Below are 15,462 nucleotides of genomic sequence, written 5' to 3'. Positions count from 1 at the left end.
AGTTGCAGTGTTGTTCTCATGTCATGTGGATCGGTGGAGAGATCATACTATGAGATGATATGTTAAAATACTCGTACTATTGATCTAGCAGTGTTGCCTGTATAGCTGGAAGCTTCAGCATTTGCAACGGAGTTGTATAGTGATGTACAGTAATTTTTAGGTTAGCATCAAGCTCTGCATCTGTATTAGGAAATCTGCTAGTGCAGAATATGCTGAAACGCAATTTCCCTGATAGCTGATAGGATCATAGGAGTACATCGTGTAACGCGATGCAATTTCCCTGTCGCGAGGCGTTTCATCCTCAATGTTTTCATGTTAAGTTAGCTCAATGTAACTATATTGATCGATAAAGCACGATAATTTATTTTTTTTTAGAAAAATAAAGATACACCATGCTCGAGCAATTACCCCTGATTGGTTCATTTCACTTGTTGTCCTGGTGCATATTAGTTCCCTGCACCGCACCCAAAATAAATAAATAAATAAGTAAAATAAAATAGAACTCTAAAGCCTGGCCTCCTGTTGGGTGGATGGTGACATCAATGCACGCACTAAAGCAGGCATTGGGGCATTGGTAACTCCAGAAGGCTCTTCGTCTTTTCCCCCGGCCATTCTGAACTCAACAGGCACACGAGCAGCGCACGAAGCGGAAGGAGCTCTCGTCGTCCATTGATGCCTCCTTAAGATTTCCTTTAGCTAGTCTTCACAAGGTCCGTTTGATCAACACATCCATTCAGTATTGTGCTTTTCTAATTCTTGTTCTGCCGTATCGTTCCCCTTTCTTTATTTCTGCGGTTTTCCTTTTGAAGATGATGTAAGGGCATCCACATTACCACATACTTTTACCTCTCATTGTGAAATGTGGTGTGCTTCCATTAGAAAATGGATTGAGAAATTGTAAATAGGATAAAAAAAATGTACCCAGAAGCGTGGCAAAAATAAGTAGTTCTTTTTTCGGTACACTTTCTCTGTAGAGAAATTTTACCTATAACCTGTCCCAAGTTCTTCTCTTTCTTTTTTTGTTTTCTCTCAAGAAGTGACTTCTCCAATTTCTTGGGGGATGAAAATTCGTTTCTGATGCAGGTGTGGTTCTAAAATGAGAAAGCCTGGTAAGGAATGCAAAGTGAGGGATGCATATTACTTCTGGAATGATTACACAGATGACCAAGACAAGAATTTCTTCAAGATTTTGGTTGGTGATTTTCGTAAAAGATTGGTGAGCAATTTTCTCGTGCACTATATATGTTCTTGAGTAACTATATATGTATTATCAGGTTCGGCTTGTGGATGTGAAATCACTACCTACTAGAAGTGGAGTAACTTGTATTAGTAATTCAGTATTCATTCATACTGTAGTTGTGTTTCCAATGTATGCTACCATGTTCTCCCTAAGACTATTTATCAAACTTTTATTTTGGTAGCCATGAAATCCAATAACACCACTTACAATTTACAAGAAAAATAGCACTGTCATTTGATCCTTCGGCATCATGAAATTGATTTGATTAATTTAGATTTGAGAAACTTTTTTGCATTTTTAATTACCAGATGTTGTGCATCTGGAACAAGTTTTGTATTCAGTTAGATGATGGCCTGCGTCACTTATTAGAAGATAATGGACTGTGATCACATTAACACTTCTCAAAAGATGCTGAACTCTGATCACATTAACAAAATTCTCAATTTTGTAATGACTTTTATACTGCTTTCTCACCTCATACGAGCTCTGTTCTGCACTTCTGCATTAATATTTTTGCTGCAGGTCTTGCCAGATAAACTTGCGCTACACTTCAGAGGCAAAATTTCAAGAAGTATTAAGCTTGAATCACGGAGCGGTCATACTTTTGATGTCCAAGTTGCAAATTCCAATTTGGGTAGACTAGCGCTTCAATCTGGATGGGAGTTGTTTGTTAGTGCCCATGACTTGAAAATGTTGGACTTTCTGGTATTCAAGTACGATGGGATCTCTCGAATGAAGGTTCTGATCTTTGATGCTAGTGGTTGCGAGAAAGTACCACCGTGTTTTGTCACAAAAAATGATATTAATGGTACACAAAGCAAAGAAGAATCCATTGACGTTTCAAGCAACTATGCTAATATTCCCATGAAAACACCAGAAACTAAAAAGAAAGCAGGGAAGCAAAGGGACGGGAGTAAGATTGTCAATACCGGTTCATCAAGCTCCTCATCTGAGTCATCAGGTTAAGAGCCACAATGTCAAACTTAGTACTATCTCCATTCCTAATTATTTGACGTTGGTTAGCTCAAAATTGAACTAGCCAACGTCAAATATATAGGAATGGAGATAGTAGCATCTATGTACGTCTACAAGATCATGCCTTCATCATTTTTTTTCCTGTTTGGTTATAGGAGGTTCGACATCTTCACAAGAACATGAAGCACATTCTGTTCCTAGTTACATCGTCCCACAACGCACCAACCTTACTAATGTGCAAAAGAAGAAACTGAAAGAAAAAGTCGGAGCTATATGTTCTGAAATCCCTATCTACGTGTGTGTCATGAAGAAGAACAATATTTCTGGAAGATATCAAGATATGGTGAGTTAGGATTTTTGTTCCTCAGTTGATTGCACGTTCTCTAGCTAGCAGGTTGTTTAGCTTCTTAGATGCCTTGAAGAAATTACAATCTTTGAGGGAAGTAAATATAACTTCAATTATTTTGATTGACCTGTCAACATTGAAAACCCTTTCCCTCTGTGATCAGCCCTTCTCTGGAAAATATTCTGATGAATATCTTCCATTCAAGGAGAGAAAGTTGATGCTTCGTCATCAAGGCGAGAGTTGGCAAGTGATGTGCCGCGTTCAGGTTCGAAGAGGCCCCCGCAAATTCCAAAAGCTTTGCAAAGGGTGGGCACGGTTTGCCTGCGACAACAATTTGCAGCTGGGAGATCTCTGCCTCTTCGAGCTACTGAAGACCAAGAAGTACACGATGAACGTGCATATCATTCGTGAAAAATGAGATTCGACAAATGTATTCTGTTGTTTCTGACTTTTGCAGTGGTGGTAGGTTTGATAAGAGTCGCTTACTCAGATGATCTCGATAGTCCTTTCAGCCATCAGAGCTAACTTTTGTAATGGTGATAGTAGTGCTTTTATGCTTGGAAAGAGTCCAGCTTACTCTGCTGATACACTATCTAGGATCATTTTCTATTTTTTTCTTTTTTTTTCCTATTTGCAACGGAACAATCCATGCTCTATCCATCCCCTGATGGCTGATTGGCTGATCGATTCTCTTTGTAGTGCTAAAGTTCAGACTGCTTCGTGTTAGTGTGTTTTGTTTGTCATAGTGGAATTTATTAGTTACTGTAACGTGCATTGCTGTGAATGTGATGCCTATAATTGTTTTGGTCCATAATGTCATCTGGTGAAGCCATGAATTGCTTAGAGGTTCTGGCAGCAAATCACTGTAAGGTTCTCACGAGAGCTCAGTCATTTCCATGAACTGGTAATCTTTTGTCCAAGGCGCTAAGGGTTTGTTGCTTAAAATTAAAGCTTGCTAATAAAAGGCTGGACGTTTACAGATATTTGTGTCATGTGAAGCGTGGGAAAGAGCTCATCTGATGCACACGTGAACGCAAAATTGATGAGCTGAATAAGTGCATAGATATGTGAATGTATGGACAAACGCACGACGTGCATAGCTACAACTACAAGATCATCTCCAGGAGATGGGGAGAGAAGAAAAGGGGTGCATTGCATCGCCCTGGACGACTACTGGTGGTGGTGGTGGTAGTAGTACAGTAGTATTCTCTTGACTGTAGGAAACAGGGCAGGTAGTTGAAGCTTTTATAGCTCTAATGTGAATGCAGAGCAGATGGACTTCAATGCTCATCCTAAAGGTGTTCCATGTTTAGAACTTAGAAGTGCTGTGCATAAATGCTCACACAAGAGCAGCCGCTGGAGCTTTGGAAGGTCTCAAGGTCAAGTGATCCAAGGCTTGGCCTCTGACGGCTGACAGATGCATACCGTCAGGCTCGGCATCAGGTAAGCTCTCCTGGAGTCGCTGTTCTTTCGTTTCCGCATCCATGTTCCATGGTCACACTCACACATCCTTCCATTTCTGTGGCTCCTGATCCTTCCGTTCCCTTTCTCCCTTCTCATCTCATTAGAGGATCTAAGATCATTCTGTACTTTCATTTCTCCAATCTTACTGCGGTTGATTACCACCCTTTCTCTGTTATCTAGAACCTACCCCAACTTCTGTTCTGGCATGCTACTTGTGTTGATGCAGGTGTGGTAAAGATGAGAAAGCCCGGTAAGAAATGCAAGGAGAGGGATGCTTATCACCACTGGAATCACTCGGATGAGCAGGAAAGGTATTTCTTCAAGGTTATGACGGATGATTTCAGTGAACGACTGGTAAGTTTTTTAATTCTTAGTCTAACCACAGTCTGCCTGCTAAGAACTGGTAGAGGCTGGAACACTTTTTTCCTTTATCTAAAAAGAAGTGGTGTCAGCAACTCCTCCATCATCTCCCTTCTGTGTCCATTTGCTCCAGTGAACAGTGCCAAGATCCAAAAGAAATCTGAAACCAAAAGATTATGCTTTCTGAATTTGGCTTGTCATAGATTCAAATTTAGCCAGATTGAGCACATGATGATGTTCGTTACATTTGGTGTCAAGGCACTCCATATCATACTGCTATACTAGCATCCTGAAATAGTACATTTTAGAATATTTTTCAGTTGTCACCAATACAACTTGTCAGTTTTAAACATCAGCAACCAAGAAAAGTCGATAGCATCAATTACAGCATATGCTAGCTCTTTAACATGCTGGAAGCATTAATATAGCTAAATAGCTTCTAGGAATGAAACAGAATTAGTCAACTTAGATGTTGGCATTACTCACTGTTTCTTTGACGTCTGGAATGAATAATTGTACTATAATGAAATGTATTTCACTTTGTTACAAAAGAATGAGCCCTTATCATCTCAACCAAAATTTTGATTGATACTCATACACTTTTGTTATAATAACTTGTTCCATGTTATTGCTGCAGGGCATCCCTGATAAGTTCGTGCAACATTTCAGAGGGAGAATAGCAAAAACTGTTAAGCTAGAATCACGCACCGGGTGCACTTTTAATGTCGAAGTAACCAAGAGTTTGGGCAAAGTAGTTCTTCAAACTGGATGGAAAGCATTTGTTTGTGCCCATGACTTGAAAATGGGGGATTTCTTGGTATTCAGGTATGATGGGACTTCTCGGTTGAAGGTTTGGATCTTTGATCTTAGTTGTTGCGAGAAAATGCCTCCATGTCATGTCATGAGAAGTCCTATCCGTGGCGGAGGAAAGGGGGAAGAACAAATTGAGATTTCAAGAAGCTGTGATGATCTTCCCATGGAATCAACTGAAATTAAAAGTAAAGCTTGGAAGCAAAGGGAGGGAAGTATGAATCTTAACACCAGTTCAACATCCTCATCCGACTCATCAGGTTGAGTCACCATGTTGAACCATCTTGAGCAGGATTTACTATTACAAGGTTTTGACTTCACATCTCTCTCTCTCTCTTTTTTCCTTTTTGGTGTAGGAGATTCTCTCTCTCCAGAAGATCAGAAATCACATTCTGTTCCAAGTTATATCCTCCCACAGCGAACCTATCTTACCTGTGTGCAGAAGAAGAAATTGAAAGAAAGAGTCCGAGCTATTTGTTCCAAAACCCCCATCTACGGGTGTGTCATGAAGAAGAGCAGTATTGATGCAAAACCTCAAACTATGGTAAACCAGGAAGCTTTGTTCTTGGATTGGTATTATATTGAACTTTTGCTTCAGTTTGAAAGCATGTTGTTGGACAACAGGAATTTTCATCTTTTTTAGAGAGCAAGCTACAAGTTCAGAAACAGGATAGAGGAATTTAACTAGTATATGAGAACTGAACTTTTTAGCAATCACCATCTTGTTTCAATCAAGCCACAGCCAAGTAAATCCCTAACAAGCCAAATTAAACCACATAGTCCTCACCTTTTCTTGGCCTAGTCAATGTGAAATTAAATAAAATCAGAAAATCAAGAGGAAATTTAAGATCTTGATGAGAGTATTGGTAGCTCTAAACAAATCTTGATGAAAGTATTAGTAGCTTTAACTATTCTCTGTTTGCATTAATAAACTTACAACCCTTTCCCACTGCAATCAGGACATATCAAGAGAATATGCTGATGTATATCTTCCATTCGAGGACCAAACACTGTTGCTTCAACATCGTGGAAAGAGTTGGGAAGTGGGGTGTCGCATTAATATTCACAAAAGCAATTCCGGAACCAAAAGGCTTTCGAAAGGATGGAAACAGTTTGCTCGTGACAACAATTTGCAGCTGGGAGATCTCTGCCTCTTCGAGCTACTGGAAAACAAGAAGTACACGATGAATGTTCATATCATTCGCATAAAATGAAATTGGACACGCAACTAACACTATTGGTACCAACTTTTGCAATGGTGGCAGTGCTGCTTTTGAGGTCTGATAAGCGCCTAACTTGCTGATTCCTGGCCTGTCCATCCTCTGATTTGGTGCTTGGTTACCCATGTTGTGCCCAAGTTCAAACTGGTCCACTTGTAATCCATCTATGTTTTTGTTTCTGTTGCTATGCAAAATTAGCTACTGTAAGTCTGTAACAAGTATTGCTGACCTGCTCTGATGTCCCTTTTGGCCCCAAATACTTCTCGTAGTTCATGACGCCATGACGTTGCTTGCAGAAGACATGGGATTTCCTGCAAATCGCTGTAAAGTTCACTTGGGTGTATCGGGTTCCAGTCTCATAATCTCTTCTCCGCAAGCACAAGAGATTGTGGCTTAAATGTTTTGCAGAAAGATTGAATGTTCACAAAGTATCATGTTATCTGTCAAAAAGAACTCATCTGATGCACACGTTATAAAAGGAGATGTGGGGTATTAATAAATGCATATTCTATTCAGCTGCATCAGTAGATCAGTACATTGCTTGAAAGACCATGTCCAAGAAATGGGGATAAAATAACGGAGAGGCATAGCAATTAGCATAATGTGCCGTGATGGTGATTCACATTGAAATTTTGCTCTAACCTATTTGACCAAAAAAAAAGTTACTCTAGCCTAGTTATATTAAATTCCCTGTAATCCCCATAACCCAAATAAGAGCTTATAAACGTATGGCAGATCAGGGGAACTAAATTAGCAAATAGTCTCTAGTAATTCATAGTATTCATCTCAAAGCACAACATAGATCATAAAGATGCTGAGGCATGAGCGCGTCACAGCAACTTCTCATGATGAAAATGCAAGTGAAAGTAGAACAGAGCTTCTCCTCATTTTGCTTGGAGGAAACGAACGCAATAATCTCTTCAACTACATGAGACCATAAGAGTCACTTGTCTTCCTTGCTACATAACTTAGGTTAATAAGTCATAAGAGGTATCCAATACAGAGAACAACAGATCACTGAGGTTATGGAGAACAATTTAGCCCAATCTTTAAATCTAGGAAGACATCAACTTCGACATGCTTACATGGCCAAAATGTCTTCTGTCAGATACTGAAATCTACTGGAACAGCTCCTTGACCTTGTTCGCAAAGTTGCACAGTCCATTGAATGATTCAGCATCTGCCAGAAGAACATTATAAGGATACCAAGTGTAAAGAAAGCTACTGCAAGTATGACACAAAAATAGGCATGTATACGATTAGTTATGCTCTTCCGTCAGATAAGACGAACAAAGCTAACCTAAACAAACTTGAAAGCATAATAAGCTAATCTTTAATGGACATTATTTTGCGATTGTAAAGAAATGTTGAAACATTTGGCATTTTGGTTCCAATAACATCATCAGAAGATTAGCTTATGAACTAGAAGAACTATGCATCCCAGTGGATATCCTGAAATATGTTATACAATGATGGTCAATTGAAGTCATGTAGTGACACCATTTTGGCCATAGGAGTATAGGACTGAACCGTCAAAAGAGAGCTCAGGCACATGAAGGAAAAACAAGAAGTTACATCATTCAAGTCAATTTGGGTTTTAGGTCCCAAAAAACACTGGCTGTTTCAAAAGAATGACAGAGAAACTCTGGCAATTTAGCTTCATACTTGCTAAGTTCACATGTGCATCAATGCTTACAAGAAGAATTTCAAATGAGAAAGATATGAATGTTCACTCATGTAACCCAAGAATAACAAAAGCCCAACTAAAATAAAAAATCAGAAACAGGGACTAGCAATTTCTATTTTTTTTCTTTTTCACATGCTGATTGTGGTGGAGCGTAAAAACAAGTACACAGCAATCTTCCTTGTTCATGGAATCATGTAGAAGCTAACAAACTTGAAGGTCAAAAATCAAGGCAGGAACCAGAACATACTAACTATTCACAGAAGCATTAATCAGAGAGCCAAACATCAGCACTATAGGTGTCCAAATCTCACCAAAGTTGTTGCCGAAATCTGTGCAAACTTCAGCACAGATGGATTGGTCACTTTCTGCAGTTCCGAAAACCTCCATAAAATGTGACACAGGGACATCCATGGCCCCTCGAATAGTTAACTGATGCCCGTCAGTTGACTGCCCAACAACCACTCCACCATTGTTGCGCTGGACTTGAACCACTGTGCGCACCCTTCGCCCAACCATCGTCTTCAGAATCTCTCCATTGGCGAATGCTGGAAGTTCTGATGGATCCATATCTGCAAAAAATGGCTTGAGATTTAGCAACTCAGCTCATCAATCATCGTCTGGAAGTTCTGATGGATCCATATCTGCAAAAAATGGCTTGAGATTTAGCAACTCAGCTCATCAATCATCGTCCACTACAAGGACCGTAAAAACTGACAAACAAGGTGCATGGAGCAGTGAACATTTCTGCCAGGAGCTGAGTTGCAACAGCAAGCATTTCTTTATACCCACACCATAACAGCATCATGATGTTTCTTGAAATTCATAGAAGCAACACCATCCATAACCTTCTTGCAGGAGCAGGCTCAATGGCTTTTCCCTGTTTGAGGCGCAGGAATTGTACTCCAATATTTTAGAGGTCATCCCAATAGGGCATTTTTCCCCAATTATGTGGAAATTGAACTGGTTCTATTCGAATTCTTAGTAGATTGCTACCGAATTCCTGCGACGCAAACAGCTCTTAATGTAGGGGCATCAGGAGCTCAGCTGAACCTCCAATTTTTTAAAAAAAATAACTTTTTTTTGGAAAATAAAGTGTACCCGCACGATTCTTCACGCCGAAGAGGAACTGAATCGATTGATGGATGGATGCATTAGAGTAGACTAGACTAGCCCAGGGTATCGCGCAGCATACAGATCCGCAACTAACTGGATGGTATTCGTATGTGATTGATCTCAACAATGGAGGCGGAGAGGGAGGGAGGAACCCTCTCGCCCCCATCCGATTGGCACCAAACTAGCAGACGCTACGGAGCAAACGAGTTAGAAAAGAACGATGAGGAGCCTCTCGGCTGGCCTTACCCGAGAGCGGCGAGCGAATGGGCAACTGGACGAAGCTGTCTCCTCTCGCGGCGGCGGCGGCGGCGGCGGCTGTGAGTGGGGCTAGGCTTTGCGGACGGAAGTTCGGTGGAAAACGGGTATGCGCAGATGCGCTCGGAATGCCCTGAGAAACGCCCGTTCGGCCGTTCGTGTGTTTCAGACTTTCAGTCCCTCACCTCTCCCTATGCATTTGGCAAGTGAATGCGAATTTGCCAAGAAATTTATCTTTTTCTAACTTTTTGTTTGGTACGTACTGAGAATTCCTTTTTAGTAAAGGATGTTTTAGTCATCTTTTACCGGATTTATATTTAAAAAACAACGAGCAGTATATAAAATATCGAATGGCCACACCAAATTTGGTGAATTTAAGAATAACAAGTTATAGTTAAGTCATAATGAACAATAGAGATGCACGAGCGTGTCATTGGCTGCTGTGAGCTATGGGCTGTGGAAAAAAATTGCTGGAGGTTGTGGGCTGTCAGAAAGCTGAAAGTCATTTGGTGAAACATCATCATTTTTTGGGAATACTTATAAGCGGACCCCACGTGTCATTCACAGTCCTTTCACTGACATACGGGCCCTACAGTCATTGACACTTTTTTTTCTTTTTCTCTTCTTTTCCTCTATCTTCCCTCTCGCGTGGAAGGGCAGCAGCGCGGCCGGTTGGCGAGGAGGGCCAGCGGTGCGGCCAGCCAAGGTGGAGGGGCAGCGGCTGGACGGCGCGGAGGGATCTTCCACCAGCCCAAGAAGAACCGAGCCAAGCAAAGCTCCTCCCACCGGCGACCAACTCCGCCCACCTCCAGCCACCTCCATCCAATAGCCGGCGCCCCCACCTCCGTCACATCCCCTCTTACCCCTCGACCAATCCTTTGTCGCTTTCGTGCCTTCCTCCGCCGGGGATTGGAGATCCCGTGACTCGTCATGACCACTGCCGCCCTGAGCAACCGCCGGCCAAATCCTCCGGTCGTGTGCCACGGCCACCCAATAGCCCGCACCCCCACATCATTCACCCCACCTACCACCTCCTCGACGCCACTGGTGGCCCGGCCAAGCTCCTCGACGCCATTGGAGGCTCGGCCAAGCTCTCGACGACCGCCTCCGAGGACCGGAGGAGGAGAGAGGGGGGCAAAGAGGGCTGCCGCGTCTTGGACCCCCGTGCGCCGCCGGAGTAGGGAGCGGGAGCAACCGGAGAGGGAGCGGGCGCCGCCGCCGAAGGGAACGAGAGAGAGAGATGACGGAGAAGAAAAGAAACGAATCGGTACGCCACTTACGAGTGGCGGGCAGGTAATTTTCCCGAAAGTTTGGAAGCCGCAGCCGCTAAAAGCACCCTGGGAGCTGCTGTGAAAACTATACTAGGAGAAAGCACTTGCTTTTGTGAAAGCCGCTGCTGGTTCTACCCCTTTGGTTAGGTTTTTGGCTTTTCTTGGTAGTAAAAGCACTTTGGAAATCCAACCAAAGAGACCCTAAATGAGCTGCGATATCAAAGCTGTCAAGAGTAACAACGGAGGACCGAGGACGAAGAGAAGATGGAAATAAATAACAAAGGTGGTGATGGAGAAACAAGTGAGATGAGCCTCTAATCTTTGACCTGCAACAATCATGGCACATTTTAGCACACTATGAGCTACGGTATGAGCAAATTACTGACGTGCGTGACAAATCCATTAAGACATCAAAATGGGTCAGAGGGACTAAATCAATTTATGAGATCAAAATAGGTAGAACGAGATCTTCCTCGGCCCTCCACCCTAGCTCTGATCCAGCCACGCAAGCATTTCCTGTTGCATGAAAATTCCGTTTCTTCTTACATTGGATGCATCCAACGGACGACACACAGAGGTGACATTTGATTCATGTAGGAAGAAAAGATAGGGTAGTTTGTTGCCATGCTAACTTTTAATTCTTGGACATATAGAATCAAATTAAAATTGTGCTTGCCTAGATTTTAGAGCAAATATAGTCCCCCAAGCGTGGACCGGGTATTACGCCACTACATACAGTCCATGTCCTCGGCTCTATAAAAAAAACACTCGTACATAAATCAAGATCCGAGATACAATGTTTCTTTAGACGGGAGGGATGTTTGGTTTTTCTCACACAATCAACTAAGAGATCGTAAAAGTGCAATTCTACTCTTGTATAGTCCTTCTGTCTACAAATATAAATATTTTAGGATATCCATATGATCTTTAATATACTATTTTGATCAATGATATCTATAAAACATTATTTCAAATAGAAAAAATATATATATGATAGTTAGTTTCATACTCCTTCCGTTTTTCTTTATAAGGCGTACACGCATATCAAGAGTCAAGTTTTACAATTTTTGACCAATATTTTGACTATTAATTTTTTTATTTTTATAATGTAAACCTTATATGATTGGATTCGCAATCAAATATACTCTACAATGATCATAAGTTTATAACCATAAATAATATAATATAAGATAAATGAATGGTTAAAGTGATATTTAGTGTATATAAGATAATATACTCTACAGATATGATAGTTAGTTTCATAATTAATCTAATAACATCATTTATAAATTATGGATTTTTTACTATTAACGGTTACAGTTTAAAAAGTTTGACTTATGTGTGAAATCCAGAAATGTTTATATACGTGGATAGAGGGATTGTGGCGATTAGATATAAGATGTTGTATCCTGTGTGTTTAAGTATGCATACAGACGCAACTGTCAATATGGAATAATACCTTATATACTCTATTTTAAGGTACATGTGTAATCTAAGATTCGAACTCTTTTAATTTTTTACTAACACTTAGTCTAAAAATATTTAGATCATACAATACAAACTTGATATTGGAGACTAAACTAAAGACAAATCGCACGCTATTAAATGTGAAAAAAGGAGTAGGATATCTAGGGATTTTAATTGTGCAAGAGTAATTCTTTATTTGTCTAGTGGCACATTAATTGTATTGCTGCAATGGACATAATGTATACCTCGTTTTGTTAATTTACTCGATCACGACGAGCGCATGGAGGTTTGGACAAAATGGTTGATACTAGAGAATCGACTAATCGAGTTAAAGATGTCTATCTAATAAATGACAATCTTTCCGATGAACTAGCTTGCTACTCTTTCCGTCCTAAATTACAATTTATATTGGCTTTTCTAGATACATTACTTTTACTATAGTTTTACTATATATCTAGACATGAGTGTATATCTAGGTGTACCTAGAAAAACCAAAACGAATAATAATTTGGGACGGAGGGAGTATATGGCGTTCTCTACAGATCTTAGTTAGTATGGACTGGCATGTAATAGAGTATTAATTAAAAAGCTTAATGCATCTTGAAATACACTATTGGCTGGCTAGCTTTTCTATCTCCTCGTACGAACTCATGTCCACATAAAAGAAAAAGATCTAACATGGATTAACTTGTCCAGTTGTGCTCGCGCTTTTCAAATAAAGGACACATTTTGGCGCCAATATTTTCAAAATTCCTATAAATCATACTCCACTTGGCATTCTACAAAATGAGCTCCATTTGGCATACTCCCACCGGGACTAAATAATTGTGCACAGTAATCGACACTCTTGCGTATCGAGATTGGAGACAAGATACTTCGTGGCGTACGGGCGTTACTGACAATACGGTACTTAGCTCGAGGAGCTCGCTGGATGCTGGCGCCGGAGAGGGTACCGTACCGGCTACAAAACTCGAGACGAGGATACTACCCACCTAGCTTAGCTCAGCGCCTCAGCCGCGGCCGTCTGCCATCATGCCATCCGTAGTCACCACGAGAACCAAACACGTCGTGCTCTCGCCGGCTTCCTCGCCATCGCCCGTGAGCTCCCCGACGCCGCCGTGACGGTCGTCTCCACTCCACGCAACGTCGCCGCCCTGCGCCCCTCTCATCCCTCGATCCGCTTCCACGCGCTGCCGTTCGTCCCCGCCGACCACGGCCTGCCCGCGGACAGCGAGTCCATGAGCTCCCTCCCGGTGCCGGCCTTCATCGACCTCTTCGAGGCCTTCGAGACCCTCGAGCCCGCCTTCGACGACTACCTGTCCGGCCTCCGCGGCGGCGAGAGCGGCGCCGACGTCTGCGTCGTCGCCGACGCGTTCGTCGCGTGGACGGTGGGCGCCGCGCGGCGGCGCGGGTGCGCGCACGCGGTCTTCGTCTCCTGCGGCGCGTTCGGCACGGCCATCTTCCACGCCCTGTGGAGGCACATGCCGGCGCTGCCTTTCGTCTCCGACGGCGGCGGCGGCAGCGGCAGCAGCACGCTCCGCCTGCCGGAGCACCCGGACGTGGAGCTCCACCGGTCGCAGCTCTCGCCGGCGTTCCTGCTCCGCGGCGACCTGAGCGACCGGTGGACGGCGTTCTACCTGCGGATGATACGGCACGGGTACCGCACGGGCGCGGTGCTCGCCAACACCGTGGAGGAGTTGGAGCCCACGGGGCTCGTCATGATGCGCCGCACCCTCGACGGCAAGGTCCCGGTCTGGCCCGTCGGCCCTCTCGTCCGCGGCGACGACTCGTCGGAGACCGACGGCGGCGGCGTTCTGCGGTGGCTGGACTCGCAGCCGCCGTCGTCCGTCTTGTACATCTCCTTCGGGTCACAGAACACCATACAACCCAACCACAATAAAGTAGATCGTGCTAATGTGGCACGTTCCATAATATCGAAGAAATCTATCAAGTTCACTAGCAGGAGGGCGTTACTCAAGAGAGATTTTAACGAGGGGATGAAATTGTACCATGTTTCTGGTACGGGAACGACGTTCGGGTACAGGAAACGTGGTACCGTACCACAAACCCGATGACATAGGGAGGGAGATTATTTTGATGCCTAGCTAATTGAATTTAGCACGAGGATCGATCCACCGTGCACCGCCGGTCTGGCCGCCTTCTCTCAAATACTGCTGCTGCTGCTGCTGTTTAATAGCATTCTGAAGACTGACTGATATTCTCCCTGCAGACAAAGGAACTGGTAGCAGAGATTGAATTGACACTAGCATAGCTGAGTGCTAAAAGGGAATTAAAACAGAGCAAAAATTTCAACAATCGGCAGCCACTAAACATATTCTTGGATGATCTAGCAAATAACATAGCTATGATTAAGTTACAAACATGTCATGCTACAACATTTGCCCTCGCTGTAGGGTTCCATATTTTCTCTCTAACTGTCGAGATCTACAGTTTGTACTCCATAACAAAGACAAGAAGAACTAAATCAGTGAATTAAACTGTTGGGAGCATTTGCTCACGGCTCCCAGAATCGCAAATTCCCTCTGGCAGGTGGAATCTACAGGTTCTACTTCTTGACCAAGACCAGAACAATTAGTTCACCGTTGCAATCTCATGTATCTATCACGCAGCTCCAGTTCATGAATCTCATGGAATATACAACTCTCACAACAAGCTCATCTATCTAATTTTCAACTATTAACTGCAAATCAATCTATCACGCAGTAACAAGCAATCTCATGTGCTCCGAGGATTACCACGAGGGGTGGCGCAGGAGGGGCTCTGAGGACCACGTCGGTGTGGGTGGCGGCGGAGGAGGGGCGCGCTGGCGTGGGTTGGAGCCGGAGGAGGGGCGCCGCCGGTGTGGGTTGGAGCCCGAGGAGGGGCGCCGTCGGCGAGGAGGCGCGCAACCGGAGGGCAGGGCACGAGCGGACCTCCGTTGAGGGATGGATTTATGGAGGATTTTGGCGTGAAGGGAAGGCCATGCGCCATCTTCCCGCGCGGAGGGGAAGCCGTACCGGATCGAGTGCAGATCGACGGCGGCTCGCACAACGGTGCTGGAGTCGCCGTTTTCGCTTCGGAGCACGCGCTCGCATCGTCACCTCACAAGATGACGAGGCAGCTCCAGGCCTTCGCGGGGCCTTTTTGCAAATTGACCGGCTCCTAGACGGCTTGCAGTCGACCTTTGTACGTGCTCTTAGGGGGTGTTTGGGAAACACCTGTTAAAGTTTAACACCTATCACATCGGATGTTTG

General features: G+C 43.4%; 5 protein-coding genes and 1 long non-coding RNA gene across 9 annotated transcripts; 3 read left to right on the top strand and 3 right to left on the bottom strand.

Annotated features, from left to right (window-relative positions):
• Positions 1 to 586: 586 nt before the first annotated feature.
• Positions 587 to 3,323, top strand: LOC111255895 (putative B3 domain-containing protein Os03g0621600). 2 transcript variants are annotated; one of them, XM_022823519.1, is made up of 5 exons: positions 587 to 710; positions 1,084 to 1,216; positions 1,763 to 2,201; positions 2,371 to 2,558; positions 2,725 to 3,323. In XM_022823519.1, the coding sequence occupies exons 2-5, from the start codon at positions 1,097 to 1,099 to the stop codon at positions 2,977 to 2,979; spliced, it is 1,002 nt and encodes a 333-aa protein (XP_022679254.1). In that variant the 5' UTR covers positions 587 to 710; positions 1,084 to 1,096; the 3' UTR covers positions 2,980 to 3,323. The 2 variants fall into 2 exon arrangements, with proteins under 2 accessions (XP_022679254.1, XP_022679253.1); XM_022823518.1 differs by lacking the exon at positions 587 to 710 and having other exon boundaries at positions 1,100 to 2,201.
• Positions 3,324 to 3,842: 519 nt separating this feature from the next.
• Positions 3,843 to 6,672, top strand: LOC101783213 (putative B3 domain-containing protein Os03g0621600). 2 transcript variants are annotated; one of them, XM_004982354.3, is made up of 5 exons: positions 3,843 to 4,004; positions 4,252 to 4,379; positions 5,023 to 5,455; positions 5,552 to 5,739; positions 6,155 to 6,672. In XM_004982354.3, the coding sequence occupies exons 2-5, from the start codon at positions 4,263 to 4,265 to the stop codon at positions 6,407 to 6,409; spliced, it is 993 nt and encodes a 330-aa protein (XP_004982411.1). In that variant the 5' UTR covers positions 3,843 to 4,004; positions 4,252 to 4,262; the 3' UTR covers positions 6,410 to 6,672. The 2 variants fall into 2 exon arrangements, with proteins under 2 accessions (XP_004982411.1, XP_022679255.1); XM_022823520.1 differs by having other exon boundaries at positions 5,552 to 5,768.
• LOC105913606 lies at positions 6,059 to 6,579 on the bottom strand. The gene is made up of 2 exons (XR_001163012.2): positions 6,444 to 6,579; positions 6,059 to 6,358 (listed from the first exon to the last, which is right to left on the bottom strand). It is a non-coding gene; the product is annotated as an uncharacterized LOC105913606 (long non-coding RNA).
• A 604-nt stretch (positions 6,673 to 7,276) lies between the features above and the next one.
• On the bottom strand, positions 7,277 to 9,647 carry LOC101783898 (replication protein A 14 kDa subunit). The gene is made up of 3 exons (XM_012842716.2): positions 9,462 to 9,647; positions 8,414 to 8,671; positions 7,277 to 7,595 (listed from the first exon to the last, which is right to left on the bottom strand). Exons 2-3 carry the CDS (start codon positions 8,667 to 8,669, stop codon positions 7,534 to 7,536), a joined length of 318 nt encoding a protein of 105 aa, XP_012698170.1. The 5' UTR covers positions 8,670 to 8,671; positions 9,462 to 9,647; the 3' UTR covers positions 7,277 to 7,533.
• Positions 9,648 to 13,139: 3,492 nt separating this feature from the next.
• LOC101752855 (crocetin glucosyltransferase 3-like) lies at positions 13,140 to 14,088 on the top strand (the record flags this gene model as incomplete). The annotated part of the gene is made up of 2 exons (XM_022829664.1): positions 13,140 to 13,157; positions 13,210 to 14,088. Coding segments are annotated over exons 1-2 (897 nt in total), but the record flags the coding sequence as incomplete, so codon positions are not given.
• A 17-nt stretch (positions 14,089 to 14,105) lies between these two features.
• Positions 14,106 to 15,347, bottom strand: LOC101782808. 2 transcript variants are annotated; one of them, XR_001162959.2, is made up of 2 exons: positions 14,965 to 15,347; positions 14,106 to 14,447 (listed from the first exon to the last, which is right to left on the bottom strand). XR_001162959.2 is itself a non-coding variant. In XM_004982353.3 (2 exons), the coding sequence occupies exons 1-2, from the start codon at positions 15,197 to 15,199 to the stop codon at positions 14,314 to 14,316; spliced, it is 354 nt and encodes a 117-aa protein (XP_004982410.1). In that variant the 5' UTR covers positions 15,200 to 15,347; the 3' UTR covers positions 14,106 to 14,313. The 2 variants fall into 2 exon arrangements, 1 of the variants encoding a protein (XP_004982410.1); XM_004982353.3 differs by having other exon boundaries at positions 14,106 to 14,432.
• Between the last annotated feature and the right edge of the window lie 115 nt (positions 15,348 to 15,462).

This window comes from Setaria italica, chromosome IX, assembly GCF_000263155.2.
Source record: "Setaria italica strain Yugu1 chromosome IX, Setaria_italica_v2.0, whole genome shotgun sequence".
NCBI lineage: Eukaryota > Viridiplantae > Streptophyta > Magnoliopsida > Poales > Poaceae > Setaria > Setaria italica.
The sequence above is the reverse complement of the archived record's forward strand: the minus strand, read 5'-3'. Positions and strand labels throughout refer to the sequence as shown.

Excerpts from the sequence above, each read along its gene's own strand:
- LOC101783213 (XM_022823520.1), top strand. The coding sequence starts at position 4,263 with ATGAGAAAGCCCGGTAAGAAATGCAAGGAGAGGGATGCTTATCACCAC. Across the intron at positions 4,380-5,022 it reads ATGATTTCAGTGAACGACTG|GGCATCCCTGATAAGTTCGT; the intron begins GTAAGTTTTTTA and ends TTATTGCTGCAG. Across the intron at positions 5,456-5,551 it reads ATCCTCATCCGACTCATCAG|GAGATTCTCTCTCTCCAGAA; the intron begins GTTGAGTCACCA and ends TTTTTGGTGTAG.
- LOC101783898 (XM_012842716.2), bottom strand. The coding sequence starts at position 8,669 with ATGGATCCATCAGAACTTCCAGCATTCGCCAATGGAGAGATTCTGAAG. Across the intron at positions 7,596-8,413 it reads AGATTTCGGCAACAACTTTG|ATGCTGAATCATTCAATGGA; the intron begins GTGAGATTTGGA and ends TTCTTCTGGCAG.
- LOC101782808 (XM_004982353.3), bottom strand. The coding sequence starts at position 15,199 with ATGGCGCATGGCCTTCCCTTCACGCCAAAATCCTCCATAAATCCATCC. Across the intron at positions 14,433-14,964 it reads CTCCTGCGCCACCCCTCGTG|GGAGAATATCAGTCAGTCTT; the intron begins GTAATCCTCGGA and ends CTTTGTCTGCAG.
- LOC111255895 (XM_022823518.1), top strand. The coding sequence starts at position 1,616 with ATGGACTGTGATCACATTAACACTTCTCAAAAGATGCTGAACTCTGAT. Across the intron at positions 2,202-2,370 it reads CTCCTCATCTGAGTCATCAG|GAGGTTCGACATCTTCACAA; the intron begins GTTAAGAGCCAC and ends GTTTGGTTATAG. Across the intron at positions 2,559-2,724 it reads CTGGAAGATATCAAGATATG|CCCTTCTCTGGAAAATATTC; the intron begins GTGAGTTAGGAT and ends CTCTGTGATCAG.